Below are 14,895 nucleotides of genomic sequence, written 5' to 3' on the forward strand. Positions count from 1 at the left end.
GGCGCGGGGGTCGCGGCCCCCCCACCCCCTGCGGCCGTCACTCACCCGTGAGGTCGCCGCGAATGTCGCGACCTTCAGGGGCGATCCGGTTACCGCGGGGGGGGGGGGCAGGGGAACGACACAACAGCCACGGACCCCCCCCCCCCCCTGCGCCCCCCGCCCTTCCCGGGAGAGCCCCCTCCCCCAGGACCACCCCCCCAAACCCTGCGGACACGTGGGATCCCCCCGGGGGGGAATTTGGGGTGGGGGGCATGGAGAGCCTCGCGTGGGGGGGCGGGGGGGACACACAGAGAGAGACCCGACCCCCCCCCCCCACCAGGGCCATTCGGGACCCCCCAGTTTTGGGGAGGGGTCTGGGGGGGATGCGCGGATCCCGCAGGGGGCGCTGTCGGACCGTGGGGGCGCGGCTCAAGCGCCGCCCCTCATGAATAATTAACGAGCACGCGGGGGTGTGTCGCCCCTCGAACTCCGCCCCTTTATGAATATTTAACGATGTATAACGGGTGCACGCCGGTGTTGGGGCGTGGCGTCCTTCGAGCTCCGCCCCCCTCATGAATAATAAATCAGCCCCGTGTTCATAGCGGCCGGGGCGCCGCTGCCGCCGCCCCCGGCCCGGAGCCCCCCCCCAAGTCCTGAGGCCCCAAAATCCGGAGCCCTCCGGATCCCCCGAGCCCGGATCCCCGCGCACCCCCCCAAAGCCGGACCCCCTCCCCCCCGAATCGGAGCCCCCCAGGACCCCCCAGCCGCGTGCAGCATCCCCGGAGCCCCCCGAGCTCCGCACCCCTGGGACCCCCCCATCCCCTGATACCCAGAGACTCCTAAAGCGTCCCCCGATTCTCCAGCGACCCTCCCCCCCCATCTCTGTCGCCATGTCGCGACCGCTGAGCGACGAGGACCGGCGGCGGCAGATCAGCGTGCGGGGGCTGGCGGGGCCCGAGAACGTGGGGGAGCTGAAGCGCAACTTCAACCGGCACCTGCACTTCACCCTCGTCAAGGATCGCAATGTCGCGACATCGCGCGACTACTACTTCGCGCTGGCGCACACCGTGCGCGACCACCTGGTGGGGCGCTGGCTGCGGACACAGCAGTACTACTACGAGAAAGACCCCAAGGTGGGGGGGCTTGAGGGTCCTAGGGGGGGACTGAGAGGGTCTGGGGGGATCCTGAGAGGGTCTGGGGGCTGCAGACCCCGCAGTGTCACCAGGAGAAAGACCCCAAGGTGGGGGGTTTGGGGGTCCTGAGGGGGCTTGGGGACCGGGCAGGCAGCGGTGTCACTACGAGAGGGACCCCAAGGTGGGGAAAAGAGGGGTCCTGGGGGGGGCTCTGAGGGGTCCTGAGGGGGTCTGGGGGCTGCACATACAGCAGTGCTGCAATGAGAAGGACCCAAAAGTGGGGGGTCTGGGGGGTCCTGAGAGGGTCTGGGGGCTGCAGACCCAACAGTTCTGTAACAGAGGCACCCCAAAGTGGGGGAAAAGGGGGTCCTGGGGGTTTCTAGAGAGGTCCTGGGGGGGCTCCGTGCCCAGCAGTGCTACTGTGAGAATGACCCCAGTGTGGGGGGGTCGCCAGGAGTCTTGGGGGGGTGGGGCTGTGGGTTTGGGAGCTGCAGGTTTGTGGGGGTCTCAGGTCTGGGAGGGGCGGATTTTGGGAGTGCAAGTTTGGGGATACATTTCGGGGAGGGGGGGGGTCAGGACTCGGGGTGGGGGGGTCTCCTTCCTTCCCCCCCACCCGGTTAATGCAAGTTTGGGGATACATTTCGGGGAGGGGGGGGGTCAGGACTCGGGGTGGGGGGGGGTCCTTCCTTCCTTCCCCCCCACCCGGTTAAATTTATCCTGACCTTTCCCGCTGACCCGGCCGCTGCCATTTAATCCCGACACCAGATAGCGGGGGGGGGCGGCGGGGCCTTTTGGGGAGGGGGAGGGGGGTATCCTGGGGGCGCGGGGGTGGCCGTGACCCCCCCTGACCCCCCGTGCTCCCCCCTCCCAGCGCATCTATTACCTGTCCCTGGAGTTCTACATGGGGCGCACCTTGACCAACACCATGGTGAATTTGGGGCTCCAGAGCGGCTGCGACGAGGCGCTCTATCAGGTGGGGAGGGGGCGCGGGGGGCTTGGGGGGGGTCCGGGGGGGCTGGGGAGGGGCCGTGGACGCTGCAGAGGGGCTGCGATGCCGGGCTGTCCCTGGGGGTGCGGCGGGATTTGGGGGTGGGATGCGGGGGAATGTGGAGGGGAAATGGGGGGAGGGGGCGTACAGAGGGGACGAGGGGGGGGAATGAGGGGAATGGGGACGTTTTGGGGTCTCCCCCCAACCTCTCCTCTGTTGTCTGTCCCGTCCCCCCCCCCCCCCCCCCACCCCAGCTCGGGCTGGACATGGAGGAGCTGCAGGAGATCGAGGAGGACGCGGGGCTGGGCAACGGTGGCCTGGGGCGGCTGGCAGGTGCGGGGGGGTGACACCAGGGGGGTCCCCAAGAGGCTGGCGGGGTCCCCACGATGTCACCGTTGTCCTCCCCTCCCAGTCACACCCCGATCTTTGGGATCTCCCTGATGGTCCCCGGGATGTCCCTGATGCCCACCCCACCCCACCCCCTCCCCCCCACGCTCGGTGACACCCCCGGCCCCGGGATGGTCCCAGTCACTGGGATCTCCCCGAGATGCTCCTGTGCGCCCCCCCCATATCCCCGTGGTGTCCCCAATGTCCCCCCGACCCCCCCAAATGCCCCCGGTGTCCCCTCCCCTGACTTCCTCTGTCCCCTCAGGACTCCGTGGCCACGCTGGGACTCTCGGGACCCTCCCGGTGTCCCCTCCCCGATGTCCCTCGTCCCTCAATGACCCTCCCCGTGTCCCCCCCGAATGCCCCGGACCCCCCGATGTCCCCCGCGTCCCCTCGGTGCCCCCCGTGACCCCCCGGTGTCCCCTGTGTCCCCAGCCTGTTTCCTGGACTCCATGGCCACCCTGGGACTCGCCGCCTACGGTTACGGGATCCGCTACGAGTTCGGGATCTTCAACCAGCGAATCGCGGGGGGGTGGCAGGTGCGGGGGGGTCCCCGGGGGGCGACAGATGTCGTAGGGGGGTCCTGAGGGGGCTGGGGGGACCCCAGGGGTCATCAAGTCCCCGCGGGTCCCTGGCGGGGGTTTTGGGGCGCTCTCCCCGTGGAGGAGAACAACGATTGGGGGGGGGCGCGGGACGGGTTTGGGGGTCCTTGGGGGGTCCCTCGGGGAGGACCTGGGGGGGGGGGAGGGTCTCAGGTGTTTCGGGGTCCCCGCAGGTGGAAGAAGCCGACGATTGGCTGCGCTACGGAAACCCCTGGGAGAAGGCGAGACCCGAGTACACGATCCCGGTGCACTTCTACGGCCGCGTGGAGCACGGGCCGGGCGGGGCGAGGTGGCTGGACACGCAGGTGAGGGGCTGGGGGGGGCACAGGGGGGGCACAGGGGGGCACAGGGGTCACGGAGCACAGCCCAGGTGGATGGACACGCAGGTGAGGGGCTGGAGGAGCACAGGTGGGGCACAGGAGGGCACAGGTGGGGCACAGGTGGGGCACAGGTGGGGCACAGGTGGGGCGCAGGGGTCACGGAGCACAGCCCAGGTGGATGGACACGCAGGTGAGGGGCTGGAGGAGCACAGGTGGGGCACAGGAGGGCACAGGTGGGGCACAGGTGGGGCACAGGTGGGGCACAGGGGTCACGGAGCACAGCCCAGGTGGATGGACACGCAGGTGAGGGGCTGGAGGGGCACAGGTGAGGCCCAGGGGGGCACAGGTGGGCACAGGGGGGCACAGGTGGGGCACAGGTGGGGCACAGGTGGGGCACAGGGGTCACAGAGCACAGCCCAGGTGGATGGACACGCAGGTGAGGGGCTGGGGGGGCACAGGTGGGGCAGAGGGGGGGCACAGGTGGGGCACAGGTGGGGCACAGGGGGGGCACAGGTGGGGCACAGGGGGGGCACAGGGGGGGCACAGGTGGCAGTTACGGGTGTGTGAGAGGGCGGGGAGAACACAGCAGGTGGATGGACACGCAGGTGAGGGGCCGGGGGGGCACAGGTGGGGCACAGGTGGGGCACACGGGGGGCACAGGGGGGGCACAGGTGGCAGTTACGGGTGTGTGAGAGGGCAGGGAGAACACAGCAGGTGGATGGACACGCAGGTGAGGGCACGGGGGTGGCACGGGGGTGGCACGGGGGTGGCACAGGTGTCGCAGGTGTGAGCGGGGGGCGGTGGCTGCACACGCAGGTGAGCGTGCAGGGACAGAGTGGGGGGTGCCGTGAGTGTCGGGGGCCCTTGCACACGCGCGTGTCACACGCAGGTGGTGCTGGCCGTGCCCTATGACACCCCCGTCCCCGGCTACCGCAACAACACCGTCAACACCCTGCGCCTCTGGTCAGCCCGGGCCCCCAACGACTTCAACCTCAAGGACTGTGAGTGCCCTCAACGCCCCCCAAATCCACCCCCCCCCCCGCCCCCGGCACCCCAAATCCCCTCCCTGGGGATGCCCCCCACCCCTCAGACCCCCCAAATCCCCCCCTTGATCCTCCCCAGCCCCGCCTTGTTCCCCTCCCCCATCTTTGCCCACCCCGCATCCCCAAATTCTCCTCTTAGGGCGGTGATGCCCCCCCAGACCCCCCCAGCTCCACCCAGGGACCCCCCCCCCGCACCCCCAAACATTGTCCAGACCCCCGAATGCCCCTCAAAGGAACGCGCCCCCAAACCCCCCCTTGCTCCCCAACAAACTCCTCATCCCTAAGCTCCCCCCGGGGCCTCCTCACCCTCGGAGACCCCCCCGGACCCCCCCTGAGTCCCGCTGTCCCCCCCAGTCAATGTCGGGGGGTACGTCCAGGCCGTGCTGGACCGAAACCTGGCCGAGAACATCTCCCGTGTGCTGTACCCCAACGATAACGTGAGAACTGGGGGGGCTTGGGGGGCCCGGGGGGGCTGGGGGGCCCGCGTGGGGTCTGGGGGCGCTGGGACCCCCGGGGAAGCAGGGGGACCCCAAATCTGGCCGAGAACATCTCCCCCGTGCTGTACCCCGGCGATAATGGGGGGGTCTGGGAGGGTCTGGGGGGGTCCTGGGGGGCCTGCGGGGGGGCAGAGACCTCGGGGAGGAGGGGAGGCATCCCAAAACCTGGTAGAGAAAATAAAAAATACCCCAAAAAAAAGCGTGTGTGTGTGTGGGGGGGGTGTCCTGGGCGTCCCTATGGGGGCGTCTTACGAGGTGGAACCCCAGTTTTTGGAGGGGAAGGGGTTTGGGGAGGCACTTTTGGGGTCTCACGGGGGGGGGGTACCCCCAGTTTTTCGAGGGCAAGGAGCTGCGGCTGAAGCAGGAATATTTCGTGGTGGCGGCCACGCTCCACGACATCGTCCGGCGCTTCAAATCCGCCAAATTCGGCTGCCGCGACCCCGTGCGAACGTCCTTCGGCAGCTTCCCCGACAAGGTGAACCCCGAAACTCCCCCCGGGGGCACCCCCAAAGCCCCGCTCTGACCCCCCCCCCTGACCCCCACCCGCCGTGTCCCCCCCAGGTCGCGATCCAGCTGAACGACACCCACCCCTCGCTGGCCATCCCGGAGCTGATGCGGATCCTGGTGGACGAGGAGCGGATGGGATGGGATGAGGTGGGCGCGGGGTGGGTGGGGGGGCACATCAAGACCCTCCCACACCGCGGTGGGGGCGGGGGGGGGGGGGGTCCCCAAAACCCGCGGCTCGCGCGTTCTGTGTCCCCACCCCGCCCCTTGTGCAACGAGGGTGGGGGCGGCTCTGCCGGTGATGGGGGGGGCCGTGGGTCAGTGTGGGTCACTCCGGGGGTGTCCCCACGTGTGTGTCCCCCCCCCCCCACCCCCAGGCCTGGGACATCACGGTGCGCACCTGCGCCTACACGAACCACACGGTGCTGCCCGAGGCGCTGGAGCGCTGGCCCGTGCCCCTGCTCGAGTCGCTGCTGCCGCGGCACCTGCAGCTCATCTACGAGATCAACCAGCGCTTCCTGGACGTGCGTTTTGGGGGCCCGGGGGGGTCGCGAGGGGCAGAGACCCCCCCCGGGGTCTTGGGGGCAACGACGAGCTCGGACACGCAGGAGTTTGAGGGGGGGAAACACGCGGGGGGCGGGTGGGGCTCAGATCGCTGCGTGGGTTGGGGGTGGGGAGCCCCCCCCCCCCCCAGGTGTGCCTTGGGGGGCAATGGGGGGGCAGAGGGGGGGTCCAAGGAGGGGGCACGGGGGGTAGAATGAACCCTCCACCCCTTTTCCTCCACCCCCTGCGCGTGACTTTTGGGGAGGGGTCACTCTGCTGTCCCTGGGGGTGGCATTGGGGGGTCTCTGGGGGTCCGGTGTCCTTGGGGATGGCACTGGGGGATCTCTGGGGGGTCCGGTGTCCCTGGGGGTGGCATTGGGGAATTTCTGGGGGTCCGGTGTCCCTGGGGGTGGCATTGGGGGTCTCCGGGGGTCCGGTGTCCCTGGGGGTGGCATTGGGGGTCTCCGGGGGTCCGGTGTCCCTGAGGGTGGCACTGGGGGTCTCCGGGGGGTCCGGTGTCCCTGAGGGTGGCATTGGGGGATTTCTGGGGGTCCGGTGTCCCTGGGGGTGGCATTGGGGAATTTCTGGGGGGTCCGGTGTCCCTGAGGGTGGCATTGGGGGATCTCTGGGGGGTCCGGTGTCCCTGAGGGTGGCATTGGGGGGTCTCTGGGGGTCCGGTGTCCCTGGGGGTGGCATTGGGGGTCTCCGGGGGGTCCGGTGTCCCTGAGGGTGGCATTGGGGGATTTCTGGGGGGTCCGGTGTCCCTGGGGGTGGCATTGGGGGATGTCTGGGGGGTCCGGTGTCCCTGAGGGTGGCATTGGGGGATTTCTGGGGGGTCCGGTGTCCCTGAGGGTGGCATTGGGGGATGTCTGGGGGGTCCGGTGTCCCTGAGGGTGGCATTGGGGGTCTCCGGGGGGTCCGGTGTCCCTGGGGGTGGCATTGGGGGGTCTCTGGGGGGTCCGGTGTCCCTGGGGGTGGCATTGGAGGTCTCTGGGGGTCCGGTGTCCCTGAGGGTGGCATTGGGGGATCTCTGGGGGGTCCGGTGTCCCTGGGGGTGGCATTGGGGGGTCTCTGGGGGTCCGGTGTCCCTGAGGGTGGCATTGGGGGATCTCTGGGGGGTCCGGTGTCCCTGGGGATGGCATTGGGGGTCTCTGGGGGTCCGGTGTCCCCCCCAGCCCGCCGTGCTCCCCTCCCCCAGCGCGTGTACGCCTCGTTCCCCGGGGACCACGAGCGGCTGCGCCGGATGTCGCTGGTGGAGGAGGGCGCGGTCAAGCGCATCAACATGGCGCACCTGTGCATCGTGGGCGCCCACGCGGTCAACGGCGTGGCCGAAATCCACTCCCAGATCCTCAAGGACAGCGTGTACGAGCCCCCCACCCCCCGATCTCCCCAAATCCCCCCGCACTCCCCACGTATCCCGCTGTGCCACCACCGATGGTGGCACCTTCCTCTGCTCCCGGATCCTTGGGGACAGCCCGTGTAGGGTCACCCCCAAATCCCTCCCGGCCCCCAAATCCCCCTCGGCTCCCCCAGGCCTCAAATTCCCCCTGGTCCCATCTGGTCCCCAAATCCCCCCGCAGCCCCCTCATGACCCCGCCCCCATCCCTGGGTGTCCCCACTGTGTCCCCCCCACCAGGTTCAAGGATTTCTATGACCTGGAGCCCCACAAGTTCCAGAACAAAACCAACGGGATCACCCCGAGGCGGTGGCTGGTGATGTGCAACCCCGGCCTGGCCGAGGTCATCGCGCAGGTGAGCTCACCTGGACACACCTGGGCTCACCTGGGGCTCACCTGGGCTCACCCGGGACCACCTGGGACTCACCTGGGGCTCACCTGGACACACCTGGACACACCTGGGCTCACCTGGGGCTCACCTGGACACACCTGGGCTCACCTGGGCTCACCTGGGGCTCACCTGGACACACCTGGGCACACCTGGGCTCACCCGGGACTCACCTGGGACTCACCTGGGGCTCACCTGGGCTCACCTGGGACCACCTGGGACTCACCTGGGGCTCACCTGGACACACCTGGGCTCACCTGGGGCTCACTTGGACACACCTGGGCTCACCTAGGCTCACCCGGGACCACCTGGGGCTCACCTGGACACACCTGGGCTCACCTGGACACACCTGGGCTCACCTGGGCTCACCCGGGACTCACCTGGGACTCACCTGGGGCTCACCTGGGCTCACCTGGGACCACCTGGGACTCACCTGGGGCTCACCTGGACACACCTGGGCTCACCTGGGGCTCACTTGGACACACCTGGGCTCACCTAGGCTCACCCGGGACTCACCTGGGACTCACCTGGGGCTCACCTGGGCTCACCTGGGACCACCTGGGACTCACCTGGGGCTCACTTGGACACACCTGGGCTCACCTGGGGCTCACTTGGACACACCTGGGCTCACCTAGGCTCACCTGGGGCTCACCTGGACACACCTGGGGCTCACCCGGGACTCACCTGGGGCTCACCTGGACACACCTGGGGCTCACCCGGGACTCACCTGGGACTCACCTGGACGCACCTGGGCTTACCTGGGCTCACCTGGGACCACCTGGGCTCACCTGGGCTCACCTGGGGCTCACCTGGACACATCTGGGCTCACCCGGGCTCACCTGAGCTCACCCGGGCTCACCCGGGCTCACCTGGGCTCCCTCCCTCCCTCTCCCAGCGCATCGGGGAGGATTTTGTGTCCGACCTGGACCAGCTGCGGCGGCTCCAGGACTTTGTGGACGACGAGAGCTTCATCCGGGACGTGGCCAAGGTCAAGCAGGTACGGGGGGCTGGGGGAGGGCCCAGAGGGGTTGAGGGGTCGCGGGGGGTCTGGGGGGGTCCACGGAGGGTTCCCAAGGGCCACCCGGGGTGGGGGGGGGGTGTCTCAGCAACCCCTTCCTCATCCCAGGTGAGCACGGTGACGCTCGGGTCACACCTGGACCAGGTGCGATGGGGGGGGGGGGGGGTTCAGGGGGTGCCGTGGGGGTCCCGGGCGCGCCCCCACCCCCCGTTTTTTCCTCCCCCACATGCCAGGAGAACAAGCTGAAGTTCGCGGCGTACCTGGAGAAGGTGTCGGGCGTCCGGGTGAACCCGGCCTCGCTCTTCGACGTGCAGGTGAAGCGGATCCACGAGTACAAGCGGCAGCTGCTGAACTGCCTGCACGTCATCACCCTCTACAACCGTGAGTGGGGGTCCCCAAAACCCCCCCGGGACCCCTCCCCACCTGGGGAGACCCCCCCAGAGCCCCCCAAAACTCCCTGAGAAAACACGCCCAGAACGCAGCCCCCGGGACCCCTCCCCAAATTCCTGCACGTCATCGCCCTCTAAAACCGTGAGTGGGGGTCCCCAAAACCCCCCCGGGACCCCTCCCCACCTGGGGAGACCCCCCCCAGAGCCCCCCAAAACTCCCTGAGAAAGCAGCCCCCGGGACCCCTCCCCAAATTCCTGCACGTCATCGCCCTCTACAACCGTGAGTGGGGGTCCCCAGAGAGCCCCAAATCCCCCTGCGACCCCCCCCCAAACTGCCTGCAGGACCCCCCAGAACCCCTTAGACCCCCCTGCCCCAGCTGCATCTCCAGTGCCCCCTAAAACCACGAATCCCACCCCAAAAATGGAGGGGACACCCCCGGAGACCCCCAGATCCCCCCTCCCCTTCCCTGATTTCGGGGGGTCTCCCCTGATTCCTTCCCCCCCCTTCCCCCCCCCCAATATTTTGGGGTCCCCTCCCCAATTTCAGGGATCAAGAAGGACCCCGGGAAACCCTTCGTGCCCCGAACGATCATGATCGGGGGCAAGGTGAGGGGGGTCTGGGAGTTTTGGGGTTTTTTTTTGGGGGGGGGGGGGGTCAGGGAGGTTTTGGGGGTTCCTGGTGGGGGAATTCAGGGTGGGAATTTGAGGGGCTCCTGAGGGGGCTCCATTTGGGTTTGGGGTGGGGGGTTCCTGGTGGGTTTGAGAGGTCTCGGGGGGTGGGCGGGGGGGGGTCCCTGAGGGTTTTTGGGGTCTCTGAGTGTTTTGGGGTGCCCCCCAGGCCGCCCCCGGGTACCACATGGCCAAGATGATCATCCGGCTGGTGACGGCCATCGGGGACGTGGTCAACCAGGACCCGGCCGTGGGCGACCGGCTGCGGGTGCTGTTCCTGGAGAACTACCGGGTGTCGCTGGCCGAGAAGGGTGGGGGACCCCAAAAACCCCGCCCCGATCCCCAAAAACATCCCTGAACCCAAAACAAACCCCCCCCCCCCCCGACCCATCCCCCCTGCGGGTTCTGTTCCTGGAGAACCTCCGGGTGTCGCTGGCCAAAAATCTGCCCCAAAACCACCCTGGGCACCCCAGGTACAGAGCTGGGCACCCCAAGAGAGCCCCGTTACCCTGCTCCGGCCCATGGCACCCCGATATCCCCCCGATATTCCCCCGATATCCCCCCGATATCCCCCCAATATCACCTGATGTCACCCCAGTACACCCCGATATCCCCCAATACACCCCAATATCCCCAATATTCCCCCGATATCCCCCCAATATCACCCAATACACCCCGATATCACCCGGTATCACCCCAATACATCCCAATATCCCCGATATTCCCCCGATATCCCCCAATATCACCCCAATATCACCCAATACACCCCAATATCCCCCCAAATCACCCCAATACACCCCAATATTCCCCCGATATCCCCCCAATATCACCCAATACACCCCGATATCCCCTGATATCACCCCAATACTACCCGATATCCCCGATATCCCTCCGATATCACCCTGATATCACCCAGTACACCCCGATATCTCCCCGATACGGCCCCATATCGCCCCGCAGTGATCCCGGCCGCGGACCTGTCGGAGCAGATCTCCACGGCGGGCACGGAGGCGTCGGGCACGGGGAACATGAAGTTCATGCTCAACGGGGCACTGACCATCGGCACCATGGACGGGGCCAACGTGGAGATGGCCGAGGAGGCGGGCGAGGAGAACCTCTTCATCTTCGGCATGAGGGTGCCCGACGTCGAGGCGCTCGACAGGAAGGGGTGGGGGTCCCGGGGGCACCCCCCCACTGCGCCCCCAGAGTGACCACGGCACCCACTGACCACCCCACGGCACCCACTGACCACCCCATGGCACCTCTGTGGTGACCCAGGACCCCCACGGCACCCACTGACCACCCCACGGCACCCACTGACCACCCCACGGCACCTCTGTGGTGACCCAGGACCCCCACGGCACCCACTGACCACCCCACGGCACCTCTGTGGTGACCTGGGATCTCCCCACAGCACCCATTGACCACCCCATGACACCCCGGGACCCACTGACCCCCTCCTCTGGTCACTCAGGACCCCCAGGACACCCAGAGACCCCCATGAGCACAAAGCTGAGGAGACGAGGGAGGGTCCCGAGAGTTGGGGGGACCCCCTGACCCCACCCAACCCCCCTGTACCCCCCTAACTCCCCCCACCCCTTGCCCACCTGCCCAGGAATTCTCCAACCTCCTGCCTGAGCTCTGCCAGGGGCAGGGACGGGCTCAGCCCCCCAAAACCCCCTCAAACCCACCCCAAACTCCCCCAGAATCTCCCCGGGACCCCCCAGGACCCCCCAACCCTCCCTGCCCCCCCAGGTACCGGGCACAGGAGTACTACGACCGCCTGCCCGAGCTCCGCCAGGCCGTGGACCAGCTCAGCTCTGGCTTCTTCAGCCCCCGCCAGCCCGACCTGTTCCGCGACATCGTCAACATGCTCATGAACCACGACAGGTCGCGACAGGCGCCCTGCGCGGCGGGGGAGTCGCGATAGAGGGGGTCCAGCGGGGAGGGGGCAGCAGGTTTGGGGTCTGCCGGGAGGGGGGTGAGGGTGGCAGGGGATGGAGGGGTGGGGGTTGATGTGAGATGTCGAGGTTCATATCGCGATTGGGGAGGGGTCCCGGACACTTGGACCAACCCCCGTGACCCCTCCCGTTTCTCCCCCCCCCCCCCCCCCCCCCAGGTTTAAGGTGTTCGCGGATTATGAGGCGTACGTGAAGTGCCAGGAGAAAGTCAGCGCCCTCTACAAGGTGGCGACCCCTCCCCAAAAAGGGACCCCTACAAAAGGGACCCCCCCACAAAGCGATACCCCCCTAAAAGAGACCCCTTAAGAGACCCCAAAAAGGGGCGGCCTAAGGGAGCCTCACAAAGAGACCCCACCCAAACTGACACCCCAAAAGAGACCCCCTTAGAGACACCCCAGAAGGAACCCTCCCCAAAATGACGCCCCCAAAACCCAAAGGAGCCCCCCAAAAGGGACCCCCCCAAGTGACGCACCCGACGGGACCCTCCCCATAACCCCGGCGAGGTTTCGGGGGGTCCCCAAAACCCTGGGGAGGGGGGACAGGGGATTTTTTGGGGGGGGGGTCGCTAAACCCAAGGGAGCTGCCGGGGGGTCCCCAAACCCCCCTGAGAAGGAAATGGGGAGGCACCGATTGGCTCGGGGGGGTCCCCAATTGTCCAGGGGGTGGGAAGGGGGGGCAGGCGGGGGACCCCAAAACCCCACTGGGACACACGGCGGGGGGGGGGGGGGGGAGGGAACACAGCGGGTTGAGAGAAGCCAGGCGGGGGTGGGGGGGGGTTCCGGGGGGTGCATTTGGGGGTCCCCCCCGCCCTGATGACCCCCCGTGGACACCCCAGAACCCTCGGGAGTGGACGCGGACCGTGATCCGGAACGTGGCGGCCGCCGGGAAGTTCTCGAGTGACCGGACCATCGCTCAGTACGCGCGGGAGATTTGGGGCTGCGAGCCCAGCCGGCAGCGCATCCCCGCCCCCGACGACCCCCGGGAATAACGGGGACCCCCCCCCCCTCCGAACCCGGGAACCCCCTCGGAACCCTCCTCCCTGGAACTCCCCTGTACAGGGCACGGCTGAATCCCCCTCACCCAAAATCTCCCAAATTCCCCCCAGAACGCACCCGGCAGCGAATCCCCGCGCCCGGAGACCCCCGGGAGTAGTGGGGGACCCCCCCGGGAACCCTCTGGAAATCCCCCCGGGACCCCCCGAACGCGTAACCCACCCCCCACCTCGGGATACCCCCCGTGTGTCTTCAGCCCCCCCAAATCCTTCCCAAATCCCACTCCAGTAATTTGGGGGAGGGGTCCCCAACTGTTCCCGGACCCCCCAACACGTGCCTTGCCCTGAGCCCCCCAAATCTCTCCCCGGGGGGGTCAGGGGCATCCCCGAGTTTTGGGGCAGTTTTGGGGCTCATTTGGTTGTTTTTCCACTTTTTTGGGGGTGGGGGTCTCCCCTCCCCCCCATCCCCCTCTGCGGGAGCTGGGTGGGGACTCTGGGCCTTAATGGGAGAACTGGGGCGGAAATGGGGGCGTTCCCCCCTAAAAAAATAAAGAAAATAAAGGAATTCAAGAAAATAAATAAAGGAAAATTTCAAAATGACACAAATTCGCTGATTATCGTCGGGGATTATTTGGGGGCTCGGGGGGATTTGGGGTTCCGGGGGGGGGTTGGAGGGTTGAGGAGGGATCTGGGGGGTCGCGGTGGTCCTGGGTAGGGGGGGACCGGGGGGGCTCCAGGGGGTCTGGGAGCGGTTTTGGGGCCGCGCCCCCTCCCCCGGGCGTTGCCGCCGCCGCCTTTCTGTTGAACCACAAACCACTTCCCTCCCCCCGCCCCACCCAGGAACCCCCAAACCCGCCCGGCTCCGCCCCCCGCCCCCCCCGGGAACCCCCCAAACCCCCCCGACCCCCCCCAAATTCCGGCTCCGCCCCGCCCCCGCCCCTCGCCGCGTCCTCCCCGCCACCGCCGCGGCCGCCGGAGCAGGTGGGGCCGAGCTGGGGGGGTCCCGGGGGGGTCCCGAGGGGTCCCAGGGGGTCTCGAGGTCGGGGGGGAGTCGGAGCGAGGCGCGGGGGAGTGCGGCACCCCCCCGAGTGTCTCCCCAGAGCCCCTTCCCAGTGCTCCCAGTGGTCCCAGTTTCCCGGGATAACCCTATCCCAGTGGTCCCAGTTTCTCCAGCACCCCTCATTCCAGTGCTCCCAGTTCCCTCTCATCCCGGGGGCAGCGCAGTCCCGGTGCTCCCAGTATCCCCCCAAGCCTCCCCAAGTGTCTCCCAGTCTCTCCCCAGTATGTCCCAGTCTCTCCCAGTTCCCCCCCCAGTCCCGTGTCCACCCCCAGCACTGGGACGCTCCGGAATTGGGGGTCAGGAAGCGCCGCCTTATCGGGGTGTGCAGCACCCGGGGGAGGGAATTTGGGGGGTCCGGGAGGGTTTGGGGCCCCCCCCGAGCCCCCCCAAAATTGTGCAAGCGCTTGGGCAAGAGCCCGTCCGGGGGGGGGGGGAAGGGAGAGGGGAGCGAAGGGGACCCCGGCACCCCAAAACCGAGACCCCCCCCCAAGGCAGAGATCCCGCGGTGCCTCCAAATCGGGACCTCTGGGAACCCCGGGACCCCCGAACTGGGACCCCCCCCAAATCCCTCCAAGCCCCCCCAAACCAGACCCTCAAACTGGGACCTACAGGAGACCCCCAGGACCCTCCGATCCCCCAAACTGGGACTCCCCCAGGCCCCTCCAGGCCCCCTCGCCCAAACACCCCCTTGGTGCCCAAGGGACCCTCAGGACGGACATGGGGACCCCTCGGGCCCCCCCAGCTCCGGTTTGGGGGGTCCGGGCCGGTCCCTGGTGCTGACCCCATCCCCGATCCCCCCCTCCCAGTTTTGGGGTCCCACCATGAGCAGCTCCCTGGACCTGGACCAAGCCCCCACCCTGGACGAGCTTCTGAGGGGCTGCGTCGATGCCTTCGGTGTGGGGGGCGCCGGTTTTGGGAGGGTCCCGGGGGTGTCCGGGGGTTTTGGGGGGTCCCTGAGGGTTGGGGGGACTTCGGGGTTTGGGGGGGGGGTCTCAGGGTTTTGGGGATCCCCGGGATTTGAGAGCCC

At 68.2% G+C, this 14,895-nt stretch overlaps 1 protein-coding gene across 1 annotated transcript; it reads left to right on the forward strand.

The window, feature by feature from the left end:
• The first annotated feature begins 869 nt into the window (after positions 1-869).
• Positions 870-13,025, forward strand: PYGM (glycogen phosphorylase, muscle associated). Its single transcript, XM_068998161.1, has 20 exons — positions 870-1,112; positions 1,984-2,085; positions 2,355-2,433; positions 2,923-3,026; positions 3,263-3,394; positions 4,299-4,410; positions 4,807-4,889; positions 5,281-5,424; positions 5,511-5,603; positions 5,831-5,977; positions 7,195-7,358; positions 7,633-7,747; positions 8,676-8,777; positions 9,032-9,179; positions 9,735-9,793; positions 10,026-10,167; positions 10,817-11,024; positions 11,612-11,746; positions 11,976-12,042; positions 12,653-13,025. Exons 1-20 carry the CDS (start codon positions 870-872, stop codon positions 12,803-12,805), a joined length of 2,532 nt encoding a protein of 843 aa, XP_068854262.1. The 3' UTR covers positions 12,806-13,025.
• Positions 13,026-14,895: the final 1,870 nt, after the last annotated feature.

This window comes from Aphelocoma coerulescens, chromosome 31, assembly GCF_041296385.1.
Source record: "Aphelocoma coerulescens isolate FSJ_1873_10779 chromosome 31, UR_Acoe_1.0, whole genome shotgun sequence".
Taxonomy (NCBI): domain Eukaryota; kingdom Metazoa; phylum Chordata; class Aves; order Passeriformes; family Corvidae; genus Aphelocoma; species Aphelocoma coerulescens.